Source organism: Calliopsis andreniformis, chromosome 8 (genome assembly GCF_051401765.1).
Source record: "Calliopsis andreniformis isolate RMS-2024a chromosome 8, iyCalAndr_principal, whole genome shotgun sequence".
In the NCBI taxonomy this organism is placed as follows: Eukaryota; Metazoa; Arthropoda; class Insecta; order Hymenoptera; family Andrenidae; genus Calliopsis; species Calliopsis andreniformis.
In genome coordinates, this window is record NC_135069.1 from 2,053,531 (window position 1) to 2,067,377 (window position 13,847).

The 13,847-nt window shown below is 48.9% G+C and overlaps 1 protein-coding gene across 1 annotated transcript in view; it reads left to right on the plus strand.

The window, feature by feature from the left end:
* The window catches only part of Tmtc2 (Transmembrane O-mannosyltransferase targeting cadherins 2), a 146,681-nt gene that overhangs the window by 61,704 nt on the left and 71,130 nt on the right, over positions 1–13,847 (plus strand). The window contains exons 2-3 of the mRNA XM_076383368.1: positions 8,902–9,142; positions 9,708–10,004. Coding sequence (XP_076239483.1) covers positions 8,902–9,142; positions 9,708–10,004 — 538 coding nt within the window. The remainder of the gene's footprint in view (positions 1–8,901; positions 9,143–9,707; positions 10,005–13,847) is intronic.

Sequence of the window (13,847 nt, forward strand, 5' to 3'; positions counted from 1 at the left end):
TATGAATTTTATTATAAAGCTCGCCCGACCGACTTTGAATTACCTTCTCCGTCGACTAATCAAATTCGGGACAATGAGCCTCTGGGGAGACGTGATTCTTCGCGTCTCGAGATTTAAAACCCTCTTTCTATCGTCGTCTCGATGCGATCGCATTGATTATAGGATACTAGACTCTGGTTGCGTTCGAGGACTCTTATGGAGAAGGAAAATTTCAAATATGAAGTCATCTTATGAAGTCTGAGTGACGTTTTTGTCTTTAATCAGTGATACGTGAGGAATTGCTTCTGCGAAGACTTCGTGCGTTTGTGTAATAATTCTTGAGCGCCTTCTTCGGGAATTTCCGAGTCTTTTGAGATGGAGCTTATACAAGAAACTCCCAGCGTTGCCTTTAGAAGAGACCCGTATTTAATTAGAATAGTAATTCACGTTAATGAGAAACCTCACTGCAGCTTTTGTTCATCGAGGAACAAATGACGCGGATATCGATTCGGTGATTATTACCAGAGAAGACAACGATGGATCGAGGTAAATTTTCATTTAGAATACCCCGTGAATGCAACATTTATGTCCGTTCCTCGAACAAGCATAGCAAAGACCAATTTAAGATGAAATTTCAACCAAATACCACGAATGTTTTCGGTAAAACTGATTTCCTGGTTTCCCTTTGTTCGTTCCTCTGCTCTTTCTCCATTGATTCCCTTATTCACAGAAGTTAATTCGATTAGCGAGTTAATTCTCAATAGTGTACTCGAATATCGCGACGACTTTGACCAGATTACATCGTTTGTCTTTTAATTTCTGCTCTCAGCCTCCTATAATTGCATAAATCCTTCAGTATTTCCTCAGTCGCGATCCTCGAACTTCAAATTTGGAATGAAGGGTCAGAGAGCACAGAGTACTTCAGTTTCCCTTCAAAACGATAGACGTAACAAATTCATAGCGCAGAGATCGAATGTCTTGGAACTGCAACTCGGCGCTTCACCCTCCGACCAATAACTCAACGTCGCTGCAACGTTTCATAGCCGTATTACGATACGATATCGCGGGGGAAGGGGAGCCCCTAAACAGAGTGGCTCAGGCGAGCAGGAAAAAAGCATCGACCGAAAGAATTTGGCGTGGCCCACGCGATTTATGGCCGCTCGATATGCAGCGTCCAGGAGTCGCAGCTATCTGGGTTAAACATCCACCGTTCCTCGCTAGATCTTATTTTCCAGAACACCATCCAGGGAGGGGCGAATGTAATAACGCAAAGAGGGTACGCGAAGAGTGGTCTCCAGGTGCTCGACTCCTCTTCGTCCCTTCGAGCATTGATTTTTCTCGGACGCTCTGTCGTTGATCCTTATTGCGGCTCGCTCGTAAATCGAAAGGGCGAAGGTCGCGCGAGAGAATCCTCCACGTCGGCGGCGTAATAATTCTCCGACCCTCTCTTTCAATGCAACGCTCCCTCGACCCCTTAATTCCAGGGGCAGCGCTTTAATAAGCCCTCCATTTACTGAATTCTGTCGAAGAATCGAAAGGTCGGAGGGACCAAACAGCCGTTACACTCGAGTCGTTCTATATACAGAAACGCGATGGGATCACGTGTGACTGAGCGCTCGTTTGCGTTGAAAAAATAAAGGGAGACGCAGAGGAGTAAGGGCCTTTATTACAAAACGAAGGGAAAATAGGAAGGACTCCAGCAGGATGGCAGCCTGCCAGGGTGTTCTCGAATAAAAGGGAAAATGCCTTGGATACGCGAAAACCTATGGGACACGAATCATGCACGAGAGCCGTGAAACGACCCTGGCTGCGGGCCATTCTCGCTGTAAAATAAAATATTACGAACGACCGTAGACGCGATCGTGTTCAGTACTGCATCGGGGAATCCCTTTGAGAGAACGGTCGCGAATAGTCGAGCATCTATCGGATTAAAGGGACACGCATTAGATATCGCTTCGATATCGCGAATTCGATATTTCCTCGGGTGACTCGTGGTCCCTGGCAAAGGTGCTCCTCCTCTGCCACCCCTGGTGAGCCTCGTTAAAATCGCTTGTCAGCGTCCACAGCTGTATCCACTGTTCACAGACAATGGGATTGTTTTAGATTCAGGGATCGTGACTGAAAGCTGTCGTCGACGAAAAACTGTATTCAACTAGCTGCAATAACACAGGGCCATTTAATATTTCGATTCCAAATAATTGAAAACGCCAATGTGAAGCAGGGAAAGATCTAAGCTCGTAAAAATCATTCACAGCGCACTGCAAACGAAACTTGTTCGACGCAAGTTCCCATCTATCTCGACCGCGAATCCCAACGAGGCAGCTTGCTGTTTGGAGAGTAATTTCTATTCGTTGCACGGCCCTTTCGAGTGGCCACAGGCGAGCAAACAGACCCGCGTCGAAGTTGCGCCGCGCACTGATTCAGTCCGCGAACTCTGACGCGATCGCTGAATACCGCGGAAACTTAGCAGTTCAGAGTCTACAATTGATGACCGCGTAATCCTGTGGACGAAGTCCCGTGTTCGTCAAGAAACCAGAACGTTTCCTTCCGCCCCAAACGCTCGTCGATTCCGAACTTCCCCTTATTTACCGTCGAGGCCAATTTCCGAGCGGAAGGAGCTTCCCTCGCGAAGCCAATTCCCGGTGACATCAGTTATCATTTTCAAAGCATTCCCTGTTGGGGATCAGAGAGAGAGAGAGAGGGAGAGAGGGAGAGAGGGAGAGAGAAGGGCAGAGGCAGGAATGGTATGCAGAACGTGTAGGAGGAACACGGATGATTTCGTAGCGAGCAGGGCGAAGCTTATTCGGGAATGGAATAGGTCTAGATCGAGGCTGGGATTGCAGTGATCGATGAATGGTGGCTGGCTTGGCTTTCCGGGATCGACCGTTAGGAGATTGACCCCTGTCAGGGGTTTCTATTACGACGCTCTCGGATTCTGGGCTATAAAAGGTATATAGGCGCGCGTCTGGCGAGCACCTTCTTCTTCTACTTCTCGTTCTTACCTCGCCTCCTGCTTGCTCCCTTGTGCACGCTAGCCGAGACTTACGCTCGTCGATTTTCACGCGGAGGTGCTTCTCATTTTCTATCCTTCTTCTGAAAACAGACCAGGCGTGAGGGGAAGTTGAACTGAGTATGGTCGCGTGGTTACGAGAAGTTTAATACAGGGTCTGTGTAATAAAGAAAATAAGAGGTGAGAGTCAGTTTGCAATCTGTCTTTGCTAGTTTGTAATTGAGAGAGCAAAATTAGGAAGCTTTGAAAATTTTCAAAATTGCAAGTCGTCAGCTTCCCAAATTTGGAGGGATATTTGGTAAAGTATGAATCCTCAAAGGTGAATATTGGCGTATTCAGCTTCTGCAAACTGTCAAAGACGGTCTGCTCGCAAGTCCGCTAACTCATTGGGACTGTGATCACATCAGTAATATCGCCTTTCGTTACAGAAGCGTCAATGGTCTTAATATCGACTCTGTAGTTTCAGAACTTATTACGCTCTAGCCTGGAGCACTCGATGACGAACTTGCCTCTGCAATAGGACTAAATGTAGCTAGCTTCTTCCACGCCCAGCGACACGCGAACAGCGAGGCCGAAAGTTCGTGGGCTAATAAATTCCGATCAGACATCGGGGCTTTATTTCCCTTCGAAATAAAACAGCAGCGACGAATGATTTACTTTTGCACCAGCGACACAGCTTTACCCATGCCTGAATATTCTCGACGCATACCAGGAGCTGAGGGTACATTTCCCTTTATCAACTTCGCGGTCTCGTCTCCGCGAGATTGGATAACTTCCGTTATTTCGAGGTACACAAAAGTCGTACGAATCTTATTCATGGTCCACGATGCATATCGAACAGCCAAGAGGAATCCTTGGAACCTATCTCAATACATCTCTCGTTGGAGAAATCAGCGTCCCCCATTCGTAAAGCACGAACGTTATCAGCGTCTAATCGCGCATAGCTGCGAGAAACGCTCGTAAAATGGCAGCAGCGATTGCTTATCGATGCGCGTCGCATTGATGGAGCTACTCCCTCATACACCTTATTGTTTCTGCATTCGATTGCACCTCGATAGCCGTTTTACGATCCCAGCCACCAGGCGAACTTTCGGTCCTCTGATTACCCTGTCTGACCCATTTCGTGGTTATACTACTGCGCGCCTAAGATGTTGCCAGCGCTCGTAAAACATTCAATAAGCGAGATTACCCAGTGTAACGATTTTATGTGCTTCTTGGGACCTTCTCGAACCGCGAACGCTCGATTACTCCTCGAATCCTCGTTTTTGCGACCCTATCACGAACATTCATGATCTGATAAACTTCGAACCTCAGTCAATGATATAGCAAAGCGATTTCCCTAGCTGTTTAATAAGCATAAAACTTATTATCCTTCCTCGAACACTCCCTGTGTATTTCAGCGGACCCTTGAGTAGTTTACACCCTCCAGGAAGACACGTCTGACTCCCCCAGGACAACTTCCCTGCTCCGTAATTTACAACAGGACCACTTTTCCCTTCCGTCATGGCGAGCGGCCGTGACTTAAGCTTCACTTTCGAAATTGCAGCGAGAGGGTGAGTCAGTCGGGGGTGGCATCAATGGGGCGCGGTGTACCGCTCGAGCGAACCTCTGCGGCTAAGGCCCGCTCTCAAACACACCCCTGGGATGGAATGAGTTTTCCAGGCGATTTAGTCAGGTATTTATTTGCTCCTTCCTCGCCAACATCTTCGCGGTTCTCGCTTCAGGGACCATCTTCTGGAAATGCCCGACATAATGTAGCGTCGTCGGGCCTCCCACCCCTGGCCGCCACCGTTTTATTGTTCTTCCCTCTAACTGGTTCCTCTCGCGCGTCTTCGTCGTTTGCTCCCCTGGAATGGGATCCATGCTGGATGGAGGACAGAGAGGAGAGAAGAACGGAGGGAAGGAGATGGGGAAGGCAGATGGCGACGCGAGGGGATGTCGTGCAAATTGCTAGGCGTCGCGTCATCCCTCGGGGATCTCGCGGCAGGAACTTCTCGGCAGCGTCTCGGCCGCGCGAATATCTATTTATCGGGCAGCGCGTCACGTACCCGCGCGAAGGAGGGGTCGATCGTAACGTCGAAATTTATGAGAGAGACGCGCCAGGTGTTTCACCGTCGACGTTGGTATTTAAATTTCGCGACTCCACGGCTGGACGAAAATTTCGACCGCGTCGAACCGCCCCCAGGACGTTATCGAATTTCGTCCGCGGCGGCGCGCGTGAAATATCGTTTTACGGGGGATAAACGAAGCGCTGCGTCGAAGAATTTAACAGGGCGCTGGCCCAGTCCCTCCCTTTCAATAAATAATTGGAAATTCGAGATTAAATATGCCGTTTCGAGAAATTAAATTGTCATCTGTCGCGAAATTACGCGCGAATATTTATGGAGAACGTTTCGGTCTCTTGGATTCTCGAATGGTCGGCTGTGGAATTGAACTGTGCAACCCTTGTTCGAAGGGAAGTGAGAGTGGCTTGGCAAGGGGTGAAAATATTGGTCAATCAGAAATTCATTTTAGAGCTGAGTCTAGTAATATGGTGCCCATTAGAGACAAAGTATGGTGGACATTCGATCGGTGTTATTCCTCGGGATACTAATCCCATTGACAGTATTACCAATGCGGCCGCAAAGCTCCATTCTGCCGTGGGGCATTATCGACAGTCCATCACAACCCCCTTTCGTTTACAGCAAATTCAACCCGTTAAATTTACAGAGCAATCCCAAATCGCAGCGTTCGAATCGATCTGCTTTTACACCATCCTGCTATCGGGCGCGCAATCGGTGGAACAGTCACCGCTGTGCCATTCCACTCATTCAACCCCTCTTTTTCGCTTGGCGCGATGTACGCAGAGATTAATCATCGGTCGATTTTAATATCGCCGCGGTATCTATATCGCCGCTGGAGGCTGGGGACTGGTTCTACGAGGCAGCTGTGTAATTTATTAATTCATTTCTACGGCGGAGAGCCGAGCAATAATTCTAATTTGACCGGCCGCTAAGCGCTTTCCGATTCGTGGCCGAAGGACTCTGGGAAAATTGAATCGGCGCCCCCTTATATAAAAACGTGAAATGGAAAGGGTACATATTGAACGGAACTCTGTAATTGCGAGGAAATAAAAGATCAGCCACGATGAAAATATTTTTATTTCCTTAATTGAACCAGGAACTTTAAGATGGGAGTAAGTGCAAAAGCAGGATGAAAATCTGAAGAAGGAAATAATTCCCTCAATTTATTTCCCTCTTCGATCCATTGTGAGTAAATTTCACTGCAGAATTTAGACCGTCTGGAGACTCTCTCCACTACCACTTTTATCTTATTTTGTTATGGACAAATACAGCAAGCGATAGAATCCTAACCTTCCATTCTTGCTGTCTATTTTCGTCTCTCTAACCAGAATAATTGCTCAAACTCTTCCCCAGCCTCTTTGAGCCAAATCGCTCGTTCTCCTCTCTCCTCCGCCTCGATGGGGAGAGGCTTAAAGGGGTTGGGTCGGTATTAGCCTCTCGACTTGGTAGCAGCGTTTCGGGGCCGCGAACCCTCCGCGTGCAGTCACGTCTCTCGAGCTGCTCCATTCGAGGTCGGGCACCGAGTTTCATTAACGTCACGTGTACTGTCAGAAATAGTCTTCGGGGAACACCGCGAACGTGTACACACTGAGAGGACGAAGGGAGGAGGCGGTGTCCCCGTTTCGCGACAGTTCTGACAGACGCTTAATATCACCGATGCCAGCCGCGACTAATACCGTGGATTACGCGACGTTAGAGAGCCGGCCGATTCAGGAGGAATCGCTTTCCCTCCGACCTCGTCTCACATTTTCCAGCGCAACGATCCCACCCACCACACGCGAGCCCCGCTGTAATCACGAGCGAATCATCGGCCGCCGAAATTTCAGCACTGTTCGCGCGACAGTTTATGAAACATTCATATTTCCAGGCGAGCGGCCCCGTTAATGTTTGACGTTACTAATCGATCAATATTAACGAGGATGAGAATCGAAGAGGCGACCGAGCGGAACAGCTCCCCTCGTTATTACATTTTTCCCATAAATTTCGCGATGGCGCTGGAGGAACACGGGGAGATTGGAATAAACATCGGTGGAAGTTTACGCGCCATCTGCTCGCTCGTACAAATATGTCGAGTGCTCTAGTCCGTCGGAACTGAGGGGAACAAAACTCGAGTGTCGTCAAAGAGGATTGTTTCGAAGCTGGCGCCGCGCGATTCTAATGAATTTCGCGAGACTGTAAATCTAGCTCGCGCTCGCGTTCCCGCGGCGTTTCGGAGGCGTGGTTGTTTAAATTGAGGGACTTGTAACGACAGCAGGTGTCGGTAATGCAAGTACTAGAGCACGGGGGTGGTGAAGTTGAAAAACAACTCTGAATTGCAAAATAGGGGATGAAGATCCAGCGTTATGGAAAGGATAATTAAAGGATGCTTTCCTAAAATCAACTTAAAGGAACCTAGTTGAAAGTGTGGACTTGAATATGGATAGTGTTTGAATTCTCTCCGAGTCTCCTCGAATAAATAACTCTGGAACGAGGCTGCAAAGGGTACGACGAAAAACTCGGGCCACTGCAATCGGCATGAATGGAGATTAATTGTTAACCCTCTCTGCACCGCGGATTTTCCCTCGATTTTACAAGTTTTTATTATCCAGAGCTGCGCCTCTACGACGAGACTGAAAGCAAGCAAGAAAAAATGGTCCGTGCGAAGGGACGTAGCTGTAATTCATCTGCACACGGACGCTGCCATTTTCCACCCCCTGGGAATCGATTATCAAACAGTAATCAATGGGCACAGGAATAACCATACACGAGAATTTATCGAAAATCCCCCTGGAGAATACATTATTATATCATTTTCATTTTCCCATCGATAATATTCGAAACACTTGCTCCAGCTCTCTGTGCCACCCCCACTCCCCAAACAATTACCCCAAATTTTTGTTCTCGAACTGCCCATAGTAATGGTGATGCGAATAAAAAGAGCCACCCTGGCTGGAGGTCTGCAGAATATAAAATTCTTGACTTCACGTTCCTAGAACAACCCCTCGACAAGGGTGGCTCAGGTGCGCCGTTCGCGGTATAGGAGTCTCGAGACGAGTCGAGACATCGATCGTTTGCGTCGATTAAATCGCCATCAGTACAGTGACCTGTTCGACAACCCTGTGAAAGCGATGAGCGCCTGGAGAAGGGGTGAGAAATGGGTGGGGAGGATAGGTGGCTCGCGCCACTCTTCGTAGCGCCATTATTAATTCAACCGGTGCCTGCTAATTGCGCGGACTGTGAGGACTGCGTTGGAGCATATTGCGTAAGTAAAATGCAAATAGGTAGAAATTATGGTTCAGCGTCGACTTCGAAGTAAAAATGGATTTAAAAGCGCGCGAGCGTGAAGAACGCGCGTGTTACGTCGCTTTGTGGAGGGAATGGAGGGCACTCGGCGAAAAAAGTACTCGTTAAATCGTTACCAAAGTCTCTGTATAGCCACGTATTTATTTTCCGCGCGATTACTATGCTCGCTGCGCTAAAAGAAATTGCGTCAGGTCCTTTAACTTTTCATTTACGACTCGGACGTGTACAGAGACCAGCTCTACACGAAATATCTTCGTCATTCCGAGGACTGAACAAATTTTACACGCGGGATTTTACACGATAAAATGATGGATACTCTGTGTAACGCATCAAAGGAAAAGGAAATTCCCCACCCTCCTCTGAGAGGGCGGATTTCTTTCCGTATCCAAGGCAAATGCGGGACTTTGATCTTTATATCCTGAACTTTAATCCTATTTGCTCGACGGGATAATAAAGTAAGGTTCAAAAGAGTTGAAGCCTTTTTCCTTCAAATTTCTTTATTTGTATAAAAGATTCATGGTACAAGTAACTTCCTATGCTAACGTAATATTCGTCTTCTTGTTGCAGAAGGGCCATCCTGACGAATCCAGATCTCCTGTCCAGCACCCCTTGGCACCGACTGCTGGAGAATGACTTCTGGGGCACGCCCCTTCAGGATCGAGGCTCCCACGGCAGCTACAGACCCCTCTGCGTGGCGACCTTTCGCCTGAATCACCTGTTCGGTGGCCTCGAGCCCTGGGGTTACCACCTGGTGAACGTCGCTCTGCACGCGGCCTGCACCGTCCTTGTGGTCAGGGTCGCCAGGAAGGTAAATTGCAATTCTCTGAATATAATGGCATTAATTGAACAGACCTGCCCGTTGGAATTTATCGATTGTTGAAGCAAAAAACTAATTCAGGGGGTGGCGAGGCGGGTCCAGAAATTCGCGTCTGGTTTTCGATTAACGCCCGTCGCTCGTTGGGCAGATTTTACGTCGGAGAACGGTAGAAAACGAGATAATAGTGACACCTGTAGAGCGTACGTCACGCAGAGTTGATAATGCCAGACGTTATGGCGGCCGTTGGAAATAAAATTTTACCAGTCCATTTAATTCCACGATATTACGTTAATAACTGAGGCACGATGCGCCTTCGCAGTCTGCCCCGCGTGTCACCTGCCATGCCATCGTAATGGAAATGGGATTACCGTGGGAAATCCGTTGTTTCGTTCCGAAAGCCTCGGTTCCGCGCTAAATCCATCGAACAACGACGCCTTCCTGCGAATCCCATCGCAAATAATACACGACTCCTTGCGAAGGGGAGTGGAACGCTGGATTACTTTCTTCCAGTTTTTCACCGAGCCAAAGACTCATCGAATATTTTTCATGATTACAGGTTCTACCAGGCAGAAATAATCTCGGACACGCCATCACTGGCTTCCTTTTCGCCGTGCATCCTATTCACAGCGAGGCAGTCGCTGGCATCGTCGGCCGCGCCGACCTCCTAGCCTGCTTGCTGACACTGTCAGCCTTCCTGGCGTACTGCGCACACTGCGATCAAACGAGATCACCGTTCCCTCTGTTACTGGCCCTCGTGTCCTCCACGCTGGCCACGCTCGCCAAGGAAACTGGAATCTCCTCCCTGGCCCTGTGTCTCCTCTGGGAGCTTTGTCGCGGCGAGTCGAATCGAAAGGTAAGAGACTCTAGATACACCAGAGCTGCCTGTATTGTCATCTCACGTTGCCTTTAGTTTTACAAATATTCCCGTATCCAGCATGAAGGCTCTCACAGATCAACGCGAATGTTTATTAACATTCTATGCCTCTCCAAATTATTCCAGCCCTTGCAAATAACGTATAAAATTTTAGCAGAAGCCTGTTAGTACAATTCAGACAAATATCCACGCTGAGGTGGTATTTATTCCTTTTGTGTCCTGAACGCACCGCTGCAATATATCGATCCATCACAGCGTATCAGGTTGCAAGACCTCTCAATCTCTCCCACCCGCGACGCAACGAAGTTGGTCGACCCGCGTCGCTTCTCACGTGTCCCGGACACATTACTGAAAATTAACGTTTCGAGAGTTGCATTACGGCGGATTGCGTGGGTCCGCGCCCGCCCGCCCCATTACGAACATTAACAACTGAAAATGGACTGGCGGTCTAGTAGAACGACGTAATCAAATTACCTCTGTGGAGGAAAAGTAGGCGACCAGGCGGGACAAAGCGCGCGAGGGGGAAGATTATATCCACGAGAAGCAAATTGATAACGGAGCGTAGTTAGGTGACGCGGATACGATTATCTGTGAATGTACGGGGTGGGTAATTAAAAGCAAGCGGTGTGGCGTCGAATTCATTGCACTCGTGTTACGTGTCTTCGATATACTGCACGCAGGTGCGCTCGCTCGTTCTTTCTGATGACACTTGTATGGGGGACTCAGGACCTGAGAACAAAAATAGGAAGCTGAGTGTACGCATAGAACACTGATAATCCAGTGCTTTTATTTATTTCCTGCATTTATTTCTTCTCATTCCTTCTCATTTCGGCTTGATGATTCTTCAGCGATGGCTCGTGAGCTCTAGGAACTAGCTTTCTATGTACTTCCACATTCACAATCAGTGTTCTCATCCCAGGATCTACATATTTAATTCTCCCCTTCCGAAAGCTTCCTGACTCTTCTTCTGACTCTTACACATCGCCTTCTCTTTCGATGTCAGCCTGTCCTTCAATTTGAGAATCAGTTTCCCGAGTATCCCCAAGCCCTGCGCAGGCAGTAGTAACTGATACCACAACGAGGCGATCTGGCGCCGACAGGGAGCTGATGCACGATGAGCCAGCTCCAGCCACGTTCAACTAGCTTTAACCACCTCCAGCCTGTTTCCAGGCACACACCTATCCGACTGAACTGAGAACGCTCCTCCAGGCGTTCGCCTTTCGCGCGCGTCGCATCCGGATGCGCTGGATGCGCTGGATGCGCTGGATGCATCAGACGCTTGGCGTGATGCATGTCGCGGGCCAGCTCCAACCACCCACGGAGGGTTGGAGGGCTGCCAAGGGTCGTTCCGCGACACCCTTCCGAGTGTGTCGTCGCGCGGGAACTCGTTCTTCCTGCCTCTACGTTTCTGTCTTCCCCAGCTCTTCCCCAGCTCTCCCCCAGCTCTCCCCCAGCTCTTCACCCTCTCGCCATATTTTTCTTCTTATTATTGCCCCCGTCTCCGACCCATCGCCTCGGGATCCCGTTAGCTCTCGAAGCACATATCGCGGGAGTCCTCTCGACGAGCAGCCAAGGAGCGTCGCGTTCCTTAGGCAAGTGGAAACGTCACGCGAGCGCCGTGGAATCTCTCCATTGTCGGGTCTCGCATGTTGTGCCCCTTCCAGGCGAGAAAATATGCGAGCTACAGATTGCATACGCTTATGTCGAGCGGATGGGAGAGAGGGCGCGCCGAAATTGGAGGAAGGAACGCGCTCGAGCGTCGGTGAATTATTAATAAAACGACGTTGCCTGCAGCGCGATCTAATTCATTATCGTTGATAGTCGGCGTGCTGTTTGCGCCGCGGCCCCGTTAATCGTCCCGCCTCCCAGTCGAGGGAGCTCTTTTGCCTCCGAACTTCCGGCCAGGATTGCCGGCTACAGCGACACTGAGGATGTCACCGCCACTGTGCGCAACTGGGTTACATTGCCCCGACGAATTATTCCTTCTCCGTCGCGCGCTCCAAACTTCCAGCAAGTTTCGGGCTCGCGAGAGCTATCGTTTCTTGATTAGCCTGCTCTTCAGAAACGCTGGGGACAGAGTCGAAATTCGGCTGCTTTGATCGTCGTTGAATCTACTCACAAATCCTTTCGGATCTCTACGTAAGATAGAATAGGGTTGATTGTCGAGGTATCGGGATTCTACTCTTTGCGTTAGCGTACAAGGACTTCACTTGTACGAGGAGTACACAGAGATTCGAGGAAGGATTCTGAAGTGCTTTGCATGGAATAGTTTTCCTTCGAATAAGAAGACGCCTGTTCGAATCTGGGGAAAGTTTCTTCTCTCGTAACGTTTCTACACGCTCAAAACCTATAAGAGGAAAGTCAGGAATGATGGAAATGTGTTTGAAGCTTCCTATCGAAGTTACTAATTGTTGAGGAAACTTACAGTTCCTGTGAATTATGTCTGATCTGGAACTCGACGTATTCTACTGAATTTGGCGTGTCTGACTCGAGACTGAGCTTATTCTACTGATTTTTCTGTGCCTGATCCAGTGTTAGGTTTATACTACTGATTTTACTGTGTCCGATACAATACTAGACTTATTCTACTGATGTTGCTATGTCTGGCACGGCACTGGGGTTATTCTCCTGATTCTACTGTATCTAACATGGCACTGAATTTACTCGACTGAGTTTCCTATGTCTGACTTAGAGCTTATTCCATTACCTCCACTGTGTCTGACTTGGGGCTTATTCTACTAGCTCTGCTATGTCTCCCTCGGAACTTACAAAGGTACAGCACAGTAATTTCTTCAATTTTATCATCCAATATCAAAATACTCCGAGAAACAAAGCTTTGTTTCCAATCTGAAAATAATTTCAAGTAATTTCCCGCTGCTCGTTCGGTTTCCATCAACTCCTGCCCATTGACTCAGTGGAAATATTCGTCGCGGAAACGGACCAGTTTACCGCTCGTAGTCGCATTTCCCCACGCAGAGCGTTAAAAGCGAGTCGTTAAACGGTGAATCTATCGCGAGTTATAGAGCATCGCGGGCCACAAAGCCTGGACGCGTACAATTCTAGAGCTCGCAATTATCGTTCGCGGCTTCTTCCGCGGGCCCGCAATTTAACGTTAAAATGTCGCTTTTGCGTAACGCCGCGCGTCGCCGTCCCACGGCTCGCTTTAAAAGCTTTCGACGTTACTTTTCATTTGCGCGGAACGCTGCCTCTAAAGAGCCGAGCGTCGATTGAGCGTGCCGAGCGCGCTTGCCAGCCGACTTCGCGACAACCAGCAGTAATTACATTCGCCACGCGCTTCAATCGCTTCCGTATTTATTCCCTCGGACTAGCATACATTAAAGAACCAAGCATTTTCGATTTCCCTGAGTTCCTGCGCTTCCGACGGCCGCATCGCGCGGCACGAGCCATTGTCTGCTTCCATCGGCCACTCCTGGTTGAAGGGGTTGTTACGATCATTGCGGGCGTCCAGCGCGAAGCGTGCTACCGTATATTCCAATGGTATTGCATCGGCCTCCAATCCTGTTTTGCTCTGAAAAACACTGGTCGCAGCGTGGGTAAAAAACAACGCTCGTCGAACCGACGCAGCGATATTCTTTCAGCTGTCAGCCTTTTTTCCCGAGGACGCAAGCGTGTTTCTGCGATCTCTCTTCCCTATTCGAGGGCGCGTGGAAACGTTGGCTCGAATTACATCCCCCCTTTTTCTGGAATAAAGACCGAGGCAACGCGTCGGCGTTTCTCGCTTTGCAGCTAAAAACCGTCGAAACGGCCTCTACCCTCCTGTAAATTAATCTTTTCGACGCGGAACGGTGGCTCCTTCGCGCT